We start from the raw sequence: 22469 nt of genomic DNA, 5'->3' as shown, positions 1-22469 counted from the left end.
GTAGGCTGGCTACTGGAGTCAGGGCTGAGCCACAGCAGCACAGCATTAAGGCACCCAAAGTTACAAGGCAGGCGGTGACAGAACCCGTTACTGGTCTGGGTGATTCCAAAACATCACAGGGTACAAGTGCGCAAAGGCAAATATGGGCCTTGTTAAAAGTCCAGTGGTGCTTTATGACACAGGCGAAGGCCACACCACAAAGCTGTGCCAATCCACCTGCACCCTCACCAGCACACCTCCCCCTGATATTGCCATCCTGAACAGAGCAGAGACACAGTTGGCATCCGCTAGGATTAGTGAACAGCAGAGACTGTCAACCTTTTCTCTTCATTTGGGATCTAGACCAAGTTAGAACAAAATGCCCGTGCAAGCTCATCCAATTATGCATCAGATACAACAGCAGAACAAAGTCTGTCCCCACCCTATATGATCAAGTAATTTGCAAGGGATGACAATATGTACATACTTGCAGCTTTAACTTCCTTTCAACTAAGAAAAACTGCATCTCAATTTCAGCTCTGTGGGGTTTGGTTAAGGTGCTGTTATTGGGGTCACTCACTCAGTGATGTTCACTGCAAAGGGTTCCTTAGTCAGCTGCCTGCTATCATTCCAGGTATTTGTGACTCTGCAGGATGTTTCAGTTCCACCTACTTTTCACCCCAAGCTGCTTTTTATTTTAAGACTCCAAAATTCTTGAATTCATTTGATTCACTCTACAACATGCATTTTATTCTATTGGAGACGTATTCCTCCATTCCTGGGCTGCTGGACACCAGAATGATTTAGGAGGAGGAATGTCTTCCAGCCACTATGGTGCCAGTTCCTTTACCCATTTACTTGTGGGGGCCAGCTTAGCCATCCCCCAACTGGGGACTCGAGCTTTAATTTCTGTCACTTCTACTATGCTTTTTAAACAGAGCAACAGCTCAAGCTGGTTAAGACCTCACTGTTCTGTCTGAATTTAAGACCCATTCCTCTACAGATAAGCCAAATCCTGCTGGTCTTACTCTCACAATTACACCAGTATTAAAGCATGTAGGATTAGGCCCAATGTCAACATTATTCACCTCCCCCACAGTGTAGGCAAAACCTGCTACTGTACAGGCTCACCTGCTAGTTCCTACAGGCACCTGTGACAAGCCTTCAGTTCATTACAACTAGTTGCTACAAACCATGAGAACACTCCTCCTTTAAAGGGGGGAGGGGAGAAGGAGGGGGAGATAGTGGCTTAAAGGCTCAAGTCACAGTCCCCAAGTTTCCTTCCAGAGACCAAAAGATGCTAAGAAGGAGCAGCTCTGTCTAGGACATCGAGACCGGGAACACAGGGTCTGCAATGGCTCCGGCCAAACTTGTCTACTTCCATGAGAGCACAGCCACCTGTCAGTGTGATGGACTGTGCCCACAAGGATCAAAGGGTAACCTACCACTCAAATCTCCTACAGCCAAGCCACAGGCAGGTTTGTTATAGTGAAGCACTGCAAGTCAAGTTTGTAACATAGGGCTGTGCACAGAGCTACAAAAGCTCTGTGCATGTCACTGCCTCTCCTCCCTGAGGATGAGTTGTTTGTTTAGACAACACTGACTGCACATAGAATGTGAACACACCACCACACCAATTTTGGACAGGAAGGGATTACATGAGCACAATGGTGGGAGAGAAGAGGGAGAAAACAGACTTACCAGCTGCTGAAGCCAAAACGGAGTACAACGTACTCAGGGTACTATGTAATGACAGCAGGTGAGAGGCTTTTCCCCCAGTGCTGAGCAAAGGTAACTAGATGGAGGAGGGAACCCAGGCTTGCTGGAGGAGAGGTGAGATCCAGACACGTTTGGCTGTCCCATAATGAACTCTGCTGAGTTAATGTGGTTTGGTACGAACTTTTTCACTGGAGTGTCCAGTTTAGAAGAAGCTAGAACTGGGTCTCAAACCTGCACCTGCTATCCAAATGCACAGGCACTTGCACAACCAGAGTCAGCTACTTTCCTTCACATAGCCCTGGTCAACATGCCTAAGGCCCACAAAGAGTGGCTGCTGAAGACAAAGGCACAAGTGGTCAGGATCAGAATTCCCCTTACGCGGTGCATAATGTTGGCAGGCAACATGCTCATGGAAGGTGCCTGGCACTGCCCTCTTCTGGACTCTGCAGCTCCCACTTCCATTGGCTGTTTCTGGTGTTGCCAGCTAAGGAGGCAGGGACTTCTTCAGCCCCCCGCCCCAACAGAGTAAGAGTGTGGGAGGGTGCATGTGTGGAGGACACGGAATGAAAGGAGTGACTAGAGGAGCAGATTGAACAGGAAAGAGAATAGAGTGGGGGAGGGGCAGAAACCAGGCTCAGGTTTAAATTGGGGCTTATGCAGTCATTTGTCGCATGCACAGGAAGAGTTAGAAGCGAACATTGCTCAGGATCCTGGTTTCAAGGAGTCTCTCCTGAAAGACAGCAGGGTCTCCTGGACCTGCCCAATCCAACAGGATTTAGATTAGTTTTGAAGTTTTTTTAAATCTGCTTTCGAACAAATTTGAAATATCTCCCCGTTCCCTTCACCTCCCAAAGATCACTGGCTTTTGACTGTCCCTGCCAGAAAGCTTTTCTAAATCATCAGCCATGAGGGTAGGAAGGTAAATAATCCAGCACACAAGTGGCTCAAAATACAATTGAGCCATGAAAACTGAATTATCCCTGTGTCTGTCTGAATCTCACCCTTTCCTATCTCTCTCTCACACACACACACACACACACACACACACACACCCTTCTGCATATAGCAGGCTAAGAAAACAGTTAATGATTAAGGTAGTTCCAAGAAGCTAATAAACCCTAGTAGCTTAAAAACAACCTTATCAGAGAAAGAAAAATCCCCAACAATAGCACTCCATCATTTCCTCCTGGCACGTTTCTCCCCAACAAATAAAAACCACACAAACACTAACCTGAACGTAAGTCAGTCTTGTCATTAGCAATGAAGTGTTGCCTGTTTATGCACTGTGCTAAAAATGGACATAGCCCAGAAGGTGACTTGAAAAAGGGAGGTAGTTTATGTGAACAGTAGGTGAAAGGGAATCACTGGCACAACAAAAGGGAAAAAAACAGGCTTAAAGGGATGACTGAATAAATTTCATGGAATACACCCCTCAAGCCAGTTCAGTTCATACATAGGCAAAATGGTAGAGGTAGGCTAGCTCTTCTCGATGACAGAAATAACCCTTTACTCTTATACACAGCTTTTCATCTCTAGATCTCAAAGCATGTCAAAGATTGTGAGCATCTTCACCCTTGTTTCATAGATGGGAAAATGCAGAGGAAAGTCTGGGGCAGAGACAGGAAGACAACACGGAGTGCCCAAGAACTCTAAAACCACCATTCCAACCCCAGAATTAGCACAGCCTCCTCCAAATTTAAGTTGGTCTCAGCTGCATAACTGCTCTCAGTCTTGACGCACCCCAACCGATCACTGCTGATTTTTTCCTTACAATTAAATTGTTATCCATTTTTAAATCAGACTGTTCCCCCAGAACAAGTCACTGCACAGAGTGTTTTGGGTTTTTTTGAGGACTGTCTGCTTTGCATCAGCTTTGGGACATGGGGACACAGCCTAGAACTTAGCTATGCTATCATTCCCTCCATTTTAAGGAGGAGGGCATTTCTAGAGACAAAGTTCAGCTCACCACTGACTACCTGAGAAAAGCTGATGCTAGTCTTTTAGGCAGAGAGCCACAATAGGCTCTTTGTTTGCCCAACACCTAGTACAATGAAGGCACCATTGTAATATTAAACCGTTAATAAAGTTAAAATTGACCTTGAAGACAAGGTCTCCTTTGCCAGCAATGGAGGGTATTTGTCTGGAGGCGGGATTTCATTTTTTTTATTCCTGAAAACTTTGTTCCAACACCTATGTCAGCCTTGTGCTTTAAATACACATTCTAAATAATACACACACTGTGCAGCGATAGCGAGACTACTGCGAAGGTCAGCGGTGACCCAAGGGGCTATTTTTAATTTGCTAGCTTGATAAAGACAGTGAAACGCGTCCATGCTCCATACTGGAAATAACAATGTTATTCCCTTTTTAGAAGAGCCAAGATTTTATTTATAAAGTGGTTCCCTTAAAGTTAAAGGGATTGCAGCATTAAAGCCTGGAGCCCCTCACTGTCTACTGCTATAGCTAGGGTTTCAGCAGTGGAGAGCATCAGTATGGACATCAGGAGGCAGATAGTGCCTTTGTCAGCACAAGTTCACGGTTCGAGGGAAAAAGTGACTCCTTTGCCGAGTCCCCAGACCCTACACATCCTAACCTACAACACACACACAGAAAGAAAGGGTTTGAGGAGAATGTGAGAGATGGAACAGGGAAGAAGGGCTAAGAAACCAAGAACAGATAAGGGTGTGAAAAAATAGAGAGTACAGCTCAGCTAAAGAGGTTAGCACAGCTCCTAAATCAGTGTTCTCAACTTGCGGACTGCAGGCCGCTTGCGTCCCAATCAGCACAGAGTTGCAGCCCATAGGACATCCTCTGGGCCATACAAGTAGTACTGGATGAGGCCCACAATGGAAATAGGTTGAGAACCACTGAACTAAATCAATCAGAATGGGGGCAGAGATCATGTGTGACCCAAACACATGGAGTAAATGGACAGGGTTACTAGTGGTGGGAACATAGCAAGATATGAATATAAAAAAGGAAACAGACTGGCGGGTGGCAAGATCTTTAGCCCAAGCAGTACTGGCCTCTGACCTGGAATCAGAGAAAACAGGTATGGAGACATTTTAGAGTCACTTTTCTGATCATTAATCATTTACATTATAGTTGTGCCTAGAGGCACAACCAGGATTGAGGTCCCATTTCACTGCGTACTGTCGACACAGTGGGAGACAGTCAATGCCTGGAAGACAAGACACACAGGGCAAAAGGAGAAAGAGGAACAGAAAGGTGAAAGGACTTCCTGAAAGTCACACAGCAGATCTATGGAAGAGCCAAGAGTAAAACCCAGATCTTCGGATGCCTGGTCCAAATGCCCTACTCACTAAGTATCGCCACCTTATTCTATCACTGCATTTTCCATCAAGGCCTGCTTAAGACACCCTCACAACTATCAGTACTTGGCTCAAACTACAGAACAGGCTACGGACTGTGCATTTAGAATTTACAAGTAATACAAGAAGAGTTTTGTAAAAAACAAAACAAAACCCTCAAGTGCAGTTTCTTCACGCTGCAGAAATGTATCAATTTCTCTTTTAAAAAAATCCCTTCCCCTTCTCATTTTAAGGAACAGGTTCAAAGCTCATTATCTCCAGCAAGTTTCATAATTCTGCAATGTTTATGTTTTCACTTTGGCAAGTGCCCAGCTAGCAGGTACCTGGCAAGGAGAAAAATATAAACAAACAGCAGTGCAATCCCTCCTCAGTTAAAGCTGGAGATAGTCTCCATCTCACAGCACATATGAGCAACTTGACAGACAAGGTGTGGAGTGCTGCAAGCAAAAGCCTTCAAGGATTCTGCAAGCCAAGCCAAGCCAAGCTTGTTCACATATATTCCAGATAGTGCCAGTGTGCAATGTAGGTCAGAGCAACCAAAAACTAACCCTTGCAGACAGATGTTGCTTCCACAGAGCAAGGACTCTCAGGACTTTGCATGAGGCTTTGGTTTTTGATTTGTCATGTTTTTTGTTTGTTTGTTTTTTTAAAACCTTTCTATAGAGAGGAAAGCAGGAGAGGATGCAATGAGAGATTTACAGATGGAAAGTGACCACCATACCATGGGGAAATTTGCTATAGCCTGTCCACTCTGTCTCCAAGAGATTGGCCCATCATCACACTGTAGCATCAGCTGACTGGACAGGGATTCAATCTCAACACTCATCAACATCCTCCTAGGTCCAACCAGCATAGCAATATCGGGGGAATATTAAAATGAAAACACACAGAGCCCTCACAGATTTAAATATGCACTTCAAAGCAAAGCCTCTGAACTAGGAGCACTTTGGCTTCATTTCCTGTGCTTATTCTACCAGTTAAGAAGTTTAAGAGGAAACCAGCAGAGAGAGGGTTAAGTAGGAGGTCAGAACATATTGGGTATGCCAGGCAGAGCAGCAAGTGCCTCCTAGCAGGACAGAAAGAGATTTACACTGGGAAAGAAGCATTTACAGCACCATACTGATGTCACTACAGTCAATCACAGTAAGAACAATATAGTAGTGAGAGGTTGCCCATTGTACCCAACACACTGATAGCATAGCAGATGCATTCAGTAGTACTGGAGTGGAAGATAAATCCAGGCCTTTGTAACAGCACAGCATTGTGTGCCATATTGATGTGTCTCTATGCAGCCTCTCCTGCTATAAGAGATACATTTCCCTCCGCACCAATTCATACAAGCTTCAGAAGCTTGTGCTGATTTTCCAGAAACAAGGAGTTGCCAAGAGTCTCAGATACAAGAGAATCTTGTCATGATGGACAAAGCCTAGACTGAGCCACCTGAAACGGGGATGAAAGTCACTGCTCCACCCCCATCATTCCCACCCAACCCCAAACCAGACCATTAGGTGCTGAATGCCCCAGCATCTAGGCTATGTGAAGCATTTAGTACACTTTGTACTTGATTCGGCCCTGTGATATGCTGGTACAAGGCCCAAAGACAAAGTAGTTCATGACACCTGCTCTACCTCATGGCTTGCAGCCAGATAACAGAACCAAAGATCAGCAGCACTTGCCAGACGGGGTAAGGCTAGTGTACGTGCTGATTAATGTGCAGCTCCTAGGCAATCTACATCAGTGATGTCTCTGTGGAGACTAAGCTGCAGTTAGCCATGCCCTGGCTTCAGTGGAATTCCTCCAGGTGCCAGCACAAACACTGCACTGGATTCCACCCCTCAAAGAGTACAGTTTCCTCCCTTTGGTTCAGGAGGGTGTGGTTTGCAAAAAAAAAAAAACACCACACACACACACCTCCCCTTCCTAACCAGAAATGGCAATATCTGAAAGTGATCAAGTCTGTTTAAGAAGTGATCAAGTCTGTTTAAAAGCCAAAGTAGAGACAATTGAATGCATCACAAGAAATGGCCACAGCTCCGTGGGCAACTATCTGGTCTCGGTTTCTTAGATGTGGCTTTGGGCAAATGCTACTGCAGAAACTCCTCGTGTCAATGCTTACAAGCCCTCTCACCCCCCATCACTGTGGTTATCTGAACACTCTTCAAAAGAAGGCATCTATGTAGCATATGATCAGCATCAATAACATTGGAATCAGGCACTAGCTGGAAAAGATGCAGGGTCTGAAATGATGCCATGTTTATCGTGGCTGCAGTTGTGCAAGATGCAAGTAATTGCTATTGCTCTGTGTGCACTGCAATCAGAAGTCTCTCTGGCTGCACCTCCATGTTATCAATTTCACAACCCCTCACTGCACAGAGAGAGCAAACTGCCTCTCAACCGGAGTAACAGCCAGGCTCTGGAAGGAAAAGCAGAAGCAGCAGCCTAACAAAAAAGGACTTTTTTGCCCTCCCCCCTCCAACACGAGAGTAAAATACAATGACAAGGGAGTCAATCCTCTGAACCTGGATTCTACTTGTGACTAACTTCATGGGCTGCTTGAGAGGGAGGTCAGGAAAACTTTGGAGGCAATAGAGTGGAGTTCCATGTTGTCTCATTAAGCTTAGAAAGGGAGAGACTATAATAGAAGAATATCAGAGGTCCCCTAACAAGGCACATGGTAGAATTGGTATTTATCCCCACACAGTGACAATCCTGGCCATCCTCATGGGGAGTTTCAAAGCACCTCAATTAGACTGAGCAAGGGAAGTTAAACAATGGACCCAGAATAAAAGGGCCTGCAAACTCTGTCCTCATCTCCCCCCACCACCTCTCCTTTCTGACAGTCTCTGTATCTGATCCACCTTTGGGGTCAGGTAAGGATCAGATATTGTGGGAGCGAGCTTACGATATGACCCCAGGGGTGACCCACTGCACAAAGCCTGCAATGGTTAGAAGCATTTCCCTTATCTAACTTACTCTGTAACCTTCACCTCAGTGACAGATGGTTAGCCAGACACCAAGGTAAGGCAAACAGAAGAGCTATTTATGGCAAAACAAGAACATGGCATTTCTCTTACATTTTTAATATTAAAATGGAAGAACTGGGAGAGAAGTCCAAAGAAAGTTTTGTTACCATGGATCTCTGACCTGCTTTAAACTCCTTAAACATGCCACAAAATCAGATAAGGAATATGAATTTGTTTAACTGCTTAGAGGCCATCAGGCTGCTGTATTAGTTTGTAGATCCCCTGTACAAAATAATTCCTTCTAGAGCCATGCAGAATCCAGCTAGCATGTGGGTGGTTTCCATGTGACAGCCAGTAGCCAACTGCCCTTGATAAGAAGTCTACCTTATTGAAACTGCCAGTGCTGCACAAGAACAAACAAATCAAACCTGGTTGTGGAAGCCTTCCCCTCTTCACCCTCACCTCCCTGCCCCATGTGATCAGATGTTTACTTTCCAATTCTATCACTTTAAGAGGCAGACAGTGCTGAGGTTGGGGATGAAGAGATTCAACTCCATGAGACAGTGTCATACTACAGGATGCTCGTTTAGGACATATGGAGGATCCATATAAACAAGCTTTCAGAAGGGCTGTGGGGAGGCACTGAGTTCTAAGTCTAATAATCTTTGATACTATCCTCTCTCCAGATGTGCACATCTAGGCCATTTCTAAATCTCATCGTCTTCCTCTGGTACACCTTTAAATATCTGGCCTCTTCACTGCCCACAACACTAGCATGGACCCTGGTCCTCATTTCCAATTTTTACTGAAACCTTATCTCTGACTTCCTCACACTCACTTTGCCCCACTCAGTTCAAAAATATTACTGCTAACCTCATCCTGGCCTGTTCTGACCAGGTTATTGCTTCTTTCAATCTCTGCACTGGCTCCCTCTGCACCACACAAATACAAGCTTCTTGTTTGCTATCTTCAAGAACCTTTACAGCTTAGTCCCCATCTACTCATTTGCTCTCAGTTTCTTATTGCATCACTCTTCCTGTCCCCGCCCCAGATCAAATTATCTGCCAGCAATAGCAGCCTCCAGAGAGACCACTCGTGCGAGTGGAAGGACCTGCTGAGGTGGTCCACCAGTGCGTTCTGGAGCCCAGAAAGAAAGGACGCAACCAGATGAATGGAGCGGGCTATGCAGAATTCCCACATCTGAATGGCTTCCTGGCAGAGAGGGGAGGAATGGGCCCCTCTCCCCCTTGCTTGTTGATGTAGAACATGGCTGTGGTGTTGTCTGTGAGAACTGCCACACAACGACTGCACAGTTGCACCTGGAAGGCTTGGCAAGCAAGGCGCACCGCCATCAGCAGACCTGACGTTGATATGGAGGGATAGCTCAGACTGAGACCGCAGGCCCAGAGTCTGAAGGTTCCCCAGATGTGCGCGCCCCCCCCCATAGCTGACGCATCCGTGACCAGGGACAAGGAAGGCTGGGGGCTGTGGAAGGGGCCTCCCTAGCACACCACTCGGGGGTCGAGCCACCAGCGGAGGGTGGCGAGGACCCACTCCGGGACAGCGACCACCAAATTTAGGCTGTTGCACCCCGAGCGGTAGTCCGAGGCGTGCCATGCTTGTAGTGGCTGGAGCCGGAGCCTGGTGTGCCGGGTCATGTACATACATGAAGTCAAGTGGCCACGGAGACTCAAGCTGTCGAGGTCGGGAATCGCTGAAGGCCTCGAATGATGCCCACGATAGGTTGGAAACGGGAGTTCGGTAGGAGGGCCTGCGCCTGAACTGAGTCCAGGACCGCCCCGATGAACTCTATCCTCTGGGTTGGTTCCAGGGTCGACTTCGCTACATTGAGGAGACCCAGCCGCTGGAACGTATACCTGACCAGGCGGAGATGGAATTGCACCTGCTCTCTGGTGCGGCCCCGAAGCAACCAGTCGAGGTAGGGATACACCTGCACCCACCGTCGATGGAGGAAGGCAGCAACAACCGACATACACTTGGTGAACACTTGGGGGGCTGTGGAAAGGCTGAATGGAAGGGCCGTAAACTGGTAATGTTCACGGTTGACCACAAAGCGCAGGAAGCGCCTGTGCGCCAGAAAAATCACTATGTGGAAGTATGCGTCCTTCATGGGATGATTTAGTTGGGAATTGGTCCTGCTTTGAGCAGGGGATGGGACTAGATGACCTCCTGAGGTCCCTTCCAACCCTGATATTCTATGATTCTATGTCGAGGGCGTCTCCAGGATCCAGGGAAGGTATAATGGTGCCCAGGGAGACCATGCAGAACTTCAACTTTACCATGAACTTGTTAAGCCTGTGCAGGTCCAGAATGGGCCAGAGACCCCCTTTGGCCTTAGGAAATATCGAGAGTAAAACCGCTTGCCCCTTAGTTCCGATGGGACTTCCTCTACCACCCCCATGGCGTGGAGCGCCTGAACCTCCTGAATTGCTCCTGAGACGGGTCCCTGAAGAGAGACGGGGAAGGGGAGTGGGAGGGCGGGAAACAACAGAATTGGAGAGAGTATCCCACTTCCACTGTGCGAAGGACCCAGCAGTCCGAGGTTATTTGGGACCATGCACGGTGAAAGTGGGATAAACGATTCAAAAAGGGCGGGGAAGGATCCGGGGATAAGTCCGGTACGCTGTCCTCGGGCGTCCCTTCAAAAGGCCTGTTTGGATCCAGACTATGGCTTGGTCGGGCCCTGGCCTTGCCCAGACGGGGGGGTTGGAGGGCTTCCTCCTGCCATTCCGCCCCCGCCGCCTGTAAAAGTCCTGCTGCGGCCGAGGAGGGTAGGAGCGCTGCTGTGGTTGTTGGGGCTCGAAGTGCTTCCGCTGGGCTGTGCATACCCAGGGACTTCATGGTCGCCCTCAAGTCCTTAAGGCTATACAGCCTAGAGTCAGTTTGCTCCACGAACAGGCTCTCCCCGTCAAAGGGCAGGTCCTGCAGCGTCTGCTGAACCTCCGGGGGCAGGCCAGAGGCTTGCAGCTAGGAGGTGCGCCTCATGGCAATCCCCGAGGACAAGGTACACGCAGTTGAGTCTGCAGCGTCCAGTGAGGCCTGTAAAGAGGTCTGTGCCACCATCTTGCCCTCATCAACAAGGGCCTCAAACTCCTCCCTGGACACAGGAAGCACAAGCTCCTTGAACTTCAGCATGGAGTTCCAGGAGTTAAGTTGTAGTGGCTCAGGAGTGCCTGCTGATTGGCAATCCGGAGCTGAAGTCCACTCGTTAAGTGCACCTTGCGGGCAAACAAGTCCAGCTGCTTGGCGTCCTTCGACTTGGGGGCTGGGGCCGGCTGCCCGTGTCTCTCCTTCTCATTCACAGCGGCAACCACCAGCGAGCATGGCGGCAGGTGCATGAACAAATAGTCGTACCCCTGCGAGGGAACAAAGTATTTATGTTCGACCCCCTCGGCCATAGGGGGAATGGAGGCCAGGGTCTGCCAGGTGGTTTTGGCATTGGTCTGGATGGTTTTGATGAGGGGCAGGGCCACACTCAACGGATCTTCTGGGGCCAAAATGTCCACCACCAGGTCCTCTGATTCCACCACCTCCTTGGCCTGCAGGTTTATGTTGCGTGCTACCCTACGCAGGAAGTCCTGATGAACACAGAGATCTATGGGGGGCGGCCCAGAGACAGAGGTGCCTGCCACAACCTAGTCAGCATCCTATATCTAAGCAGACTCCCATTTCCTTTTAGGAATACTGAGCCTCCAGTTACAAAAGCCAGGATTTCAAGGATGGTGGTCAAAACCAAAGGGCAAGAGTCAGAAAGATGCTCAGCTCCAACACTGGCTACACCATCAACTCTCTGTTAACTTGTGTGGTACCAAGACCCCCGTTGTGTCAAGTCAAATATAACAGCAGGGATATTGGGTGGCAGGCAGGAACTTCATGGAAAGTGGTGCTGCATCTGATCCAAGCTTTTGTGGATAGGAAACAGAACAAGAACATCTACCCAGCCACAAACCCTGAGTAAGCTGCTTTCTTCCAGAGTAGAAAAAAAGATCATGTTCATATCTATCTTCCACGCCTCAGTACAATGGATTGCACTAACTGTTCCCTACCATTATGTGGGGCTGGAACTCTCTCAACTAGAATATAGGTGCAGAAAAGCAGTAAACAAGTTAATTCAGACCAACGCCAGTGGGCAAAGGAGACGTACCCAGAAACAGCATCCCTTTTCTTAAATTGGGGGATGAGACAAGGAAGACAGGAGAAAATGCAAAGTCTGGTATAAACCTGCTTGTATGGCACATAGCCTTTTCTTTGTGCATGTCTACAGAATAGTCAAGAGAAAGATACTGAAAAAAGTGAAATGCCAATTTAGTGTCTGAATAAGTTATTTTCCCATGGGTTTTTTACAGCAGTCATCACCTGAGTATCAAATAGGTAGAATATTGCTGAAGGTCAAGCAAGTCTTTATTACTTCAACCACTAACACCACAAGGTTTCAGACATTAAGGCCTGGTATACTCTCTGTTTTTGTACTGGTATAAGTATTTCAGTCAGGGGTGTGGGGGGTTTTTTTGTTTGTTTTTTAAACCTGACTAGTTAGACCAGTAGAGCTTACTCCCCTTTCCTTATGGAATAAGCTATATCAGTTGAAGCGCCTTTACACCCATAGAGCTGTGTACGTACAAGGTAAGTTGGTAAAGCAGTACAACCTGTATTTATGAGGTTAAAAAGAAATTAACTCAACCAAAAGAAACTGGGGGGGAAAAACCACTCCACTCCTAACATACTGCATCACAATCACAACCTTTGGAGACCTCTCAGGATTTTATTCTTCTACACAGTAGAGAATGCCTAAGAGAAAGCAACTAGGTTTTCTGTTCAAAACAAGCACACCAGAGAGCTCACCATTGCGTTCTTCATGTCTAAGGCTCTTCTTTGCAACTTCTGCCAAGGCCCCAAAGCCAAGACCAACAGCTAGTCCTTTAAAACAAGAGGGAAAACAAACAAGTCAGTGGTGAATGAGCACAAATATGCCATCTGTGTATGCTTAAGCCATTTGATACATTCAGAGGATACAGAGAGGTAGCTCTTTTGAAATCAGCCTCGACTGCATGGACTGCAGAAATATCCGCTTTTCCTACAGATAGGGAAGACAAGACTTTAGCATTTATAAATGTACAAAGTAACTTGATTAGAAGAGTCTGGCTTTTATGATAGTATAAGCTAACAATTCAACACTAACCCACCCTTCTCCTAGATCTCTTCATTCACTCTGGCATGTCAGGGCTATATTATTATTGACGAAAAAGTTCTAAAATACTCAGCTCACAAGCATGCTGCAAAAGAGTGAAGCAGTAGGGTTCCACACTCCAGTTGTAGCGAAGCTTTAAAAAGTCACCCTGGAGGAAGTCTATTTGGGAAGGTAGGTTACAATACTGCTTTTGATAGCACAGTTCTCAGGAAAGAAAAATCCTCCCGTTCACACTCGTCAAGGAAATTGCAAACATGTTCGGACACAGAGGTCGCTAGCGAAGTTTCAATGGTAGAGGCAGAGGCTTAAGCCAAATCTACACAATAAAACCACCAATCACGCTCATAAGCAGCTAGCAACATTGTTGGGTCTAAATGCCAATTGTGCCCAAGCCATCAACATGGTTTAACAACAAGGTCTGGCCTATGTTATATAGGACAGTGATGTTCAAACTGCAGGTTGCAACCCAGTACTGGGTCACGGAATGAATGTAAGGCACTAGGTCGAACCGCCAACTGGGCCGTTAAAAGTTCTTTCGGCGGTGCTGCCTGGCTAAGGCAGGCAAGTCCCTACCTGTTCTGACACTGCGCTGCGCCCCGGAAGTGGCCATCAGCAGGTCCGGCTCCTAGGCAAGGGGGTTACGGGGCTCCATGCACTGCCCCCGCTCGAGCACTGGCTCTGCACTCCCATTGGCCAGGAACTGGGGGGGTGGAGCCGCTTGGGCGCCTCCTGTCCACGGTGCTAGGACAGGCAGGAAGCCTGCCTTATCACCCCTGCTGTGCCGCTGACCAGGAGCCGCCCGAGGTAAGCCCGTGCCCCAACCGCCTGCCCCAGTCCTGAGCCCCTCCCCCCATACTCAGAGCCACCTCCTGAACCCCAAACCCCTCATCCCTGACCCCACCCCAGAGCCTGCACCCCCAGCCCAGAGCCCTGACCCCCTCTTGCATCCCAACCTCCTGCCCCAGTCATGAGCCCCCTCCCACACCCTGAACCCCTCATTCCTGGCACCACTCCACAGCCCTCAGCCCCACACTCCAACCCTCTGCCCCAGCCCTGAGCCCCTCCCACACCCAAACCCCTCATCCTCAGCTCCGTTGGGTCACGGACATCAACAATTTTCTTCATCTGGGTCACCAGAAAAAGTTTGAAAACCACTGATGTAGGAGGTCAGGCTGAGATGATCAGAGCAGTCCCTTCTGGACCTTGGAATCGATGAATGCCACCTGCACTGTAACTGTCTCCTCAGCTTGTGCAGCACTTAAATCAGTGCTCCCCCCATAAAAGCTGAGTGGGAATCCAAGAGCTATGGTGATAACCACGCACTACCTTTGCTAGGGGTATAGGCTGGCTTCCTTCCTTCATTCTTTCAGGCCGTAACGTTTAATTTGCTGGTTAAGTCAGGACCCCAATGGTATTAAGGTAACCAAGCCAGCCAGCCCTACATCTCAGCTCTGCAAATCAGGATATCCCAGAATGCATTGCCCCACATACTGCTAGCATATGTTCCATATGTATGTCCTCCAAGGACTGTAGCCCCTGCTGAGCACCCTGGGATAGTATCCCATAATGCACTGATACAAAACAGCCAGGCAACATGTACAGACACACAAGGACAACTAATATGGTTGTGCTTGGAGATGGGAGGGTACTTGTGTACTAAAAACAAGAGTTCTGTGGTGCCAGTTTAACAAATATGGGCCCAAACCAGCTGACACTCTTGGCATAATGGGTCTCTCTCCTTCCTCCCAATTAATTCTAACTCCCCGTAAGATTTTAACTGATATATGTACTCTGCACTCAGAACATAGCTCCACCTTTATCTCAGACATTAACTTCTCCACAACCTAAACCCCCAGTGCAAGGTTAGGCATTGCCACAAGCAGCTCCAGTGATGTTACAGTGGCTTATTATTAAACATTAACCAGCAGGGACTATTTTTCTTGGACTGATTTCATTTCTGTTTACATATTTTATTCTGATAAGGCAGTTCACTTTCAAACTGAACTTTCAACCTCTTGTATTGAGATTTGACAATATATGAAGCATGCAAGTTAAATAATAAAACTCTTCACTTAATAGCACCTTTTAGAGGATCTCAACATGTTTTTTAAAAGGTAAGGATTTTGAAGCTATCAACAGTAATAAACCTCTCAGATAATTAGTTACAGGACCAATAACCTTGCTCATGCTGAATAATTGTGTAGCCATATAGCCTCAGCAGTTGATAGCAGGGAATAACCAAGGCTGTTTTGGTCCCACAACCAAACATATACCTGACTGGGCATTACTTGACAATAAAGGTTAGAGCCTAAGTTCCCTCTAAGCTGCGCGGCCGCACAGGCGCTCAGAGAAGCCACCTGGCCGGGACCTGCCACAGCCGGGGGAGGGGCACCCCTTCTGCTCCCTCTCCCCCAACCCAGCCCCGGACCTGCCACAGCCAGGGAAGAGGTGGGCCCCAACCCCGGAGCTGCCGTAGCGGGGAGAGGCACCTCCCCCCCCAGCCCAGGTGCTGCTGCGGGGAGAGCTGATGGGAGTCCTCTCTCCCAGCTGGAGCACCCTCCTGCACCCCAAACTCCTCATCCCCGGCCCCACCCAAGAGCCTGCACCCCCAGCCCGGAGCCCCCTCCCACACTCCAAACCCCTTGGACCCACCCCCGCCACAGGAATTTTATTATGTGCACCAATATGGAAGTGATGTGTCACACATTACCTCCATATTGGTGCACATAACAAAATTCATTCCGCACATGTATGGGAAAAATTAGAGGGAACACTGGGTTAGAGCCACTGAAGGACAACATGAAGACACTCAAAGATGTCAGACTCCATCCAGTACAGTGCAGGCGCTAGCGATGGGCAGAAAACAAGAATTCTATTTCATGAAAAATGATGGTTTCAGAATTTGTTTTCATTCCATACTGGAACAAGATGGAGACTTTTCAAAGTTTTTCCACAAGAGAAACCACAAACAAAAGACACCTCTGAATCAGATAGAACATGCACTCAAACCTGGGTCTCCCAACTACAGATGGAGGAATTTTTCTAGGAAAGGTTTTTAATCAGAAAATGCTTATTCATTGGGAAGGATTCTGAGGTCCAAGACAGGAAGGAGCTATTGGCTATGGCCTCCTTCCCAATGTGGACCTGAAAAACTTTCTTGATGAATCAGCATTTTCTCATTATAAAACCATTCCTAGAAAAATTCCTCCATCTCTAGGTGACACACATACAATAGCAAGCACTATATTACAGAACTAACAGTAGCAAGCAAAAAGAATCAGACAGGAAGATTTAAAGAGAGCAAAGAGTCCTCACCAAAAGAACAACAAGGAGTCTGGTGGCACCTTAAAGACTAACAGATTTATTTGGGCATAAGCTTTCGTGGGTAAAAACCTCACTTCTTCAGATGCATTAACACTGGTAACTGGTAACTTCAGATGCATCTGAAGAAGTGAGGTTTTTACCCACGAAAGCTTATGCCCAAATAAATCTGTTAGTCTTTAAGATGCTACCAGACTCCTTGTTGTTTTTGTAGATACAGACTAACACGGCTACTCCCTGATACTTGATACTCACCAAAAGGCAATTTTCTAGGTTGTGAATGAGTGCTGACATCAAGCTCCAAGATATAGCTCATTCAGCACCAGATCTGTCGGTAACACTCCCGTTCAGAGCTCTGTTTTATTGTTACCGCAATTCTGAACTAGTTTGGCTCTAACTGGTCTCTACAGTGTCCCACTCAAATGAAAGACTAGGGACCAGATTCTATCTCAGTTACCAGTGTTAATCAGGAGCAATTCTAGCACACTTAGGGCTTGTTTATACTTACCGCGCTGGTTCAGCGGCAGGCAATCGAACCCAGAAGTGCTCGCCGTCGACTGCGGTACTCCAGCTCGACGCGAGGAGTACGCGGAGTCGACGGGGGAGCCTGCCTGCCGCGTCTGGACCGCGGTAAGTTCGAACTAAGGGACGTCGACTTCAGCTACGTTATTCACGTAGCGGAAGTTGCGTACCTGAGTTCGAATTGGGGGGTTAGTGTAGACCAGGCCTTAGAAGTACTTTTTGCTTTACAATATTACAACTGAGATCAGAGTCTGGCCTAGTGCTCTTCATCCCTCACCCTAAAGAGTTTCTAATCCAAATTTAAAAACTACAACGCAACAATTCACCCTGTGAAGAGGCTGCAAGGGTTTATACTGTATAGAGCAAGGGATTAAAAAGGAGTTTGTTAAAAGTAGCACTTCTTAAATTGGAAAATTCCGTGGGATTTTCTAGCAGAAAACGAGTAACAAGTGTCAGCCAACAACTGCTCGAAACAGGAGAAGAAAAAAAAAAATAGGCTTAGGCAAGCTTAAGCCTTGGCTGTTTTTATACTCCTGCCCCTAAAGACTTAGGCCTTGGCTACACTCGCGGATTCACAGCGCTGCCGCAGCTCTCGCAGCGCTGCAAGTACTCCACCTCTCCGAGGGGAATAGCTTGCATGACTACACTGGCGCTTTACAGCGCTGCACTCGCTGCGCTCAGGGGGGGTGTTTTTTCACACCCCTGAGCGCAGCAAGTGCAGCGCTGTGAATTGCCAGTGTAGCCAAGGCCTTAAAGGCTATCAGCATCACTGTGGTGGTCTGAATCTAAGTTATTGTCCTGTGAGCACTATACTGAAATTCAGTGCAACAACCCCACAGCAGGTCTGCTGATACAATGAACTATTTGGAAATGTAACAGGGAATAAGACAATATACAAATCTGGTCTAAACACAGGGGGGGAGGGAAGAAAGTGCCCTTGGGGTGGGTGGGATCCTGCTGCTTTGATTGTTGCTATACAGCAACAAAGTCTGCAAAGACAGTAACTGACTGTACTGCAAACCCACTCCATTCATCAAGAAAAAGCGAACAAGCCAGGCAACAAGCTAGTAAAAATATTTTAAATAACTTGAAGACTTATTCCCATGAAGAACACATCAGGCAGTCCCCTCCTCAAGACCTGGTGCATTTCACTGGTCCTTAAGGCTTACACAGAGCACATTTTTTAAATCTGAGTTTTCACAGTTTCATGTCTCTCTCTATTCCCCTTCCTGTTATTTACTGTAAAGTTGCAAAATTAAAAAATTAAGAGCACAGGCCTAATTCATCGCTGGTGTGTAACTCCATTGACTGCAACAGAATTACACTAGGGACTAGTTTGAGCTTTATTTTAAAAACACTACATTTCCTTTTCACTAAACTCATTTAGCATTCATTGTTTATGGGCTCTTTAGGGTATTTCTCAGCCCACACAACAAAGAGACAGTTCACAAGAAGGGTTAAGGGGAAGGTGACCAAGCAAATATTGCGAATATTTAGGCTTGGCAGAATTTGATCTAAATAGATAGATGTGGGTAAACATCTAGCTCAGCTGACAGACTGAAATCGACAAAAAGATATTGATCAGTAACAGTTGGTGGGAGTGCAGCCTCCCCTCCTTGCTCCTGAAGGGATCAGGTGTCACTGGCCTTGTTGCAGTGCAGAGAGTCCTGGCTGTCATGGGCCCACTCCCTCATTCCTGTGATAGCTGGACAGCAATGGGCTCTGTGAGCTTCTGCAGGGCCAGTGACACGGCTACAGTCCTGGCCCAGCAGAGCAGAGACCCCCAGCCAAGACAACGAGGACAAAAAGCACCCACCGCAGGGGAGGCCACCTTGGTGCTGAATGGCTATGTCCTCCTCCACCTCCTTATGGCCATAGGATTCTGCTCTGCCATGCCAAGAGCACAGGCTGCCCTTCCCCCCTTTACCTATCCCTTGTGCCTGCAGGGATCTGATGTCACCAGCCAACTACAGAGAGCCCATGAAGGCCCTGCTCACTCACTCAGCAGCCAGGAGTGTGGGAGCCATCCCTGAGCAGGAACTGTTCAGAAGCACCCAGGGATGGCTCCCATCCTCCTCCTTGCATCCCTGGCTGGGGGTCTCTGCTTTGCCATGCCCAGACCACAGCCTCCCCCGCACCTAGCACCCTGGGTGTCTTGGGCCCCTCGACCATGCAGGGAGCCCCACTATCAACACTGCCCTAACCTTAACCCCAACCCCCAATCCTACACCCCACTTAATTTCCAGCAACTGTAAATATTAAAAAAATAAAAAATGTATCTTAATTGTCGAAATTAGGGGGAAAAAATAAAAATTGAATCCTGCCAAGCCTACAAATACTGCAAGGGATTGATTAGACCCAACAAGACACTAATTTCAAGAAAATCCATTAATATTTGTTTTTCCAAACTTCTTCTACATACCCACCATCCCAAAGGCTGTGGTTTTAGGCCTACACTACCTGACCTTTACCTCTGAATAGTTGGCAGCCTTCTAGAACAAAATCCATACGCTGCCGGGCTGATTTTCAGAGGGGCTGAGCGTCCAGAGCTCCCAGGGAAGTCAACAGGAGATGAAGCTACTCAGCACCTCTGGAGAGAAAAAAAAAAGTCTGCTGGTGTCAAAATATAAAGTGTAACTGTCAACTATACTTTACCCAGGCATATGGGTAACTTCAAGGCAGCAGCCTACAGCTTTCTTTTCCACCAGTGTATTGTTTTAGACATTTCCCAGGTGCCTGCTAGTTCCCATTACGCTACAAACTGAAATGAAAACATGAGCCATCCTGAAAGCAGGTCCGTTCCAAAGGAATGCGCTCACTGAGCAACTGACATAACAAAGCTGATGGATGCTGAACAGTTTGCTACTGCTCTGCACAGCTTGCCAAGCTCTGAAGGTGAAAGGTATTTTCCCCTCTAGTAGCATGTGCTCTGGGTATGGTCATGTTGTACACTGCAAGCATTATACAGTGTGCTGCAGTGCAGGACAGATTGACCATCTGCGTGCGACAGCTTTGCACAGCACGAATCAAGCCATTGGCATCGATTCCTACTAGCTTCCTGAGAACGAAACTCACCCCCCAAAAATGTAAACAAAGTAATCATCAGTCCTGAAAATATTTTAATACAATAAAAAGAACAGACCCCATATATTATGGTTGCGCCTGTACTTTGTGGTGAGTTGCTCAGAAACCAATTACAGCTAGAATGACTCCACTGGAAGTTTCTAGCATTTAATAGCCTCAATAAAACACTAAGCTCAGCAGAACCAAGCATGTATAATGCATGCAAGGAGAGACCAAAGTTCAGGAAAGGAATTTACTTCTAGTCAGCATTAAATTCCAATTAGTTCACAGTGTTCTATGCACACACTGCAGGAAAGAATCCTCAAGCTTTAAGGCACTCTACACCTCTGCTCCCAGAAAGGCTGTGATTCCAGGCAAGTTCCCAGCAACAGACCACATACTTAACACCCTCTGTTACTGAAACCTCAAGCATTCCCGTTTCAGCACGAGGGCTCCAACAATAAGACAGCTGGAAGACCAGTATGTTCTCCAAAATATGTCCAACTTGTTCAAATTCACAAGGGGGAAAAGAAAGGCACCTGTCTTGTTTCTTGTGGAAGAGAAGAAGGAAAAGTGGCATGAAAGAGCCTGGATACTCAGTTCAGTATACTCTAGGGAAGAGGTTCTCAACCTGCGGCCCAATCAGCACGCAGCTGCAGCCCATGTGACATACTCAGTGCCATACAGGTAACATGTATGTATGTATGTATGTATGTAGCCCACATTATACATAGAGAGCTGCATATCCGGGCCATAATGGTAAATAGGTTGAGAACCACTGCTCTAGTGAGCGTTGAAATCTAACCTAGGTTTTCACCTCCCCACCCATCCTTCCCTAATAAATCAGAAGTTTCCCATCTCATAAGAAAATGAGAACTAAACTGCTACTGTCCCGCCTCAAGAAAGTTGGAGAAAGGTCAAATGCCACTCTGTAGACTCTACATCTTTTTAATCCATATTCACCTCTCAAGCAGAAATCTATCCCAGCTATTCAATATACTCTCTAAAAATTTCTTCCCCATCCCATATGCATCTTCAAATGAGATCATTGCCATGTAAAGCCCTCTCTCAAAGTTCAGGCAGCTGATGGAACAGAAAAGGATCATATCCCAATGCCAAGTGTTTTCGTCAGATCACTGCACTCTTGTTCTCACACACAACCTCAATCGCTTCAACATTCTAAGGAATATAAGTAGATGTGCTGTTAATTCCCATTAACCTGTGAGGTATGGTCACCCTAGGGGTTCCCCTTCACTGTTCAACATTTTGTCTCTCTTGCCCTGCCTCTTTTCTGCAGCATATCTCAGACTCCTTTCTGCAGCCGTTCCCAACCGCTGTTAGTGTAACTTGTACCTCTCTTTAGAGCATCCTAGGTGCAGTCTTCCTGTCTCCAGCACATCTTCTATTGAGAGTGCAAGCACCTGCAATAACCAGGCCCTGAGCTTTGAAGTTACTGTGATTACTGCTGCAGAGCAGTTCAAGGAATCTCACATAGGCAGTATACACAGCACCAGAGTTTTAAAATGTATTGTAAAGATTTAAGGAGAAGAGGGTCTTCACCTCATCAGATTAAAACAAGTAAAGTAAAACCACTGTCTGGAGTTACCAGATATGGATTTGCAGTATAATGTTTTTATTATTAAGTACATGTGCAGGCCAAAAACAGTTCTAAACTTAGAGTAAATAATGTGCAGAAGCTGCCTTTAACTGTAAACGGAGCCAAGTCTCCACACATACAGACCCCACACTTGCTTAAAGTATTCTGAAGTTACAGTTATCTCTCTCAAGCCAGCCAAGACCCAGGTCTCTTAATTAAGGAGCTTTCCCTCTTACTCCAGATGATCCATCGTTCTCCTGATTCTGTGTTACCTCCTCCTTACTTCAGAGAAGAAAGACTCCTTCAAACATTAGCCAACCCACCCAGCCACCAAAGGAGGGGCTTTGCCTATTGAATCAACCCAACTGTTGCTTAACACCTATTAAGAGGCTAACAAGATCACAGAGAAGATCATACTTCTCCTTATTGTTGCAGAAAAGGCTTATCAGTTCCTGACACTATCAAGGAAGAACCCATGGCAGTGGGGAAACTGAAAAAAAAACCCCTCTGTTCCTTCAGCAAGATCGGAAAAAGCCAACCAGGAACCAAGAACAACAGGCTGAAAGCAACAGCCCAGCTGTTCTTGACCTCAATTTCAAGCTCCTCAGAAAGGAGAGTGATGTATGGAGGAGTGGTATGTTTTCCAAGTGACCCTGACTGTAAACAATGTATTCCCTGCCCCTCCCTGATTTTTTTATTTATTTATTTATTTTTAAATATTAAAGAAGTTTCACTTCTCTCCTCCCCACCCACTAAGGGTAACT

At 46.9% G+C, this 22469-nt stretch overlaps 1 protein-coding gene across 2 annotated transcripts in view; it reads right to left on the bottom strand.

The window, feature by feature from the left end:
• COQ8A (coenzyme Q8A) overlaps positions 1 to 22469 on the bottom strand; it is a 74371-nt gene that overhangs the window by 22948 nt on the left and 28954 nt on the right. For both annotated transcript variants that reach the window (XM_065400684.1, XM_065400685.1), the window contains exon 5: positions 12857 to 12931. In XM_065400684.1, coding sequence (XP_065256756.1) covers positions 12857 to 12931 — 75 coding nt within the window. The remainder of the gene's footprint in view (positions 1 to 12856; positions 12932 to 22469) is intronic.

This window comes from Emys orbicularis, chromosome 3 (assembly GCF_028017835.1).
Source record: "Emys orbicularis isolate rEmyOrb1 chromosome 3, rEmyOrb1.hap1, whole genome shotgun sequence".
NCBI classification, from domain to species: Eukaryota; Metazoa; Chordata; order Testudines; family Emydidae; genus Emys; species Emys orbicularis.
The sequence above is the reverse complement of the archived record's forward strand: the minus strand, read 5'-3'. Positions and strand labels throughout refer to the sequence as shown.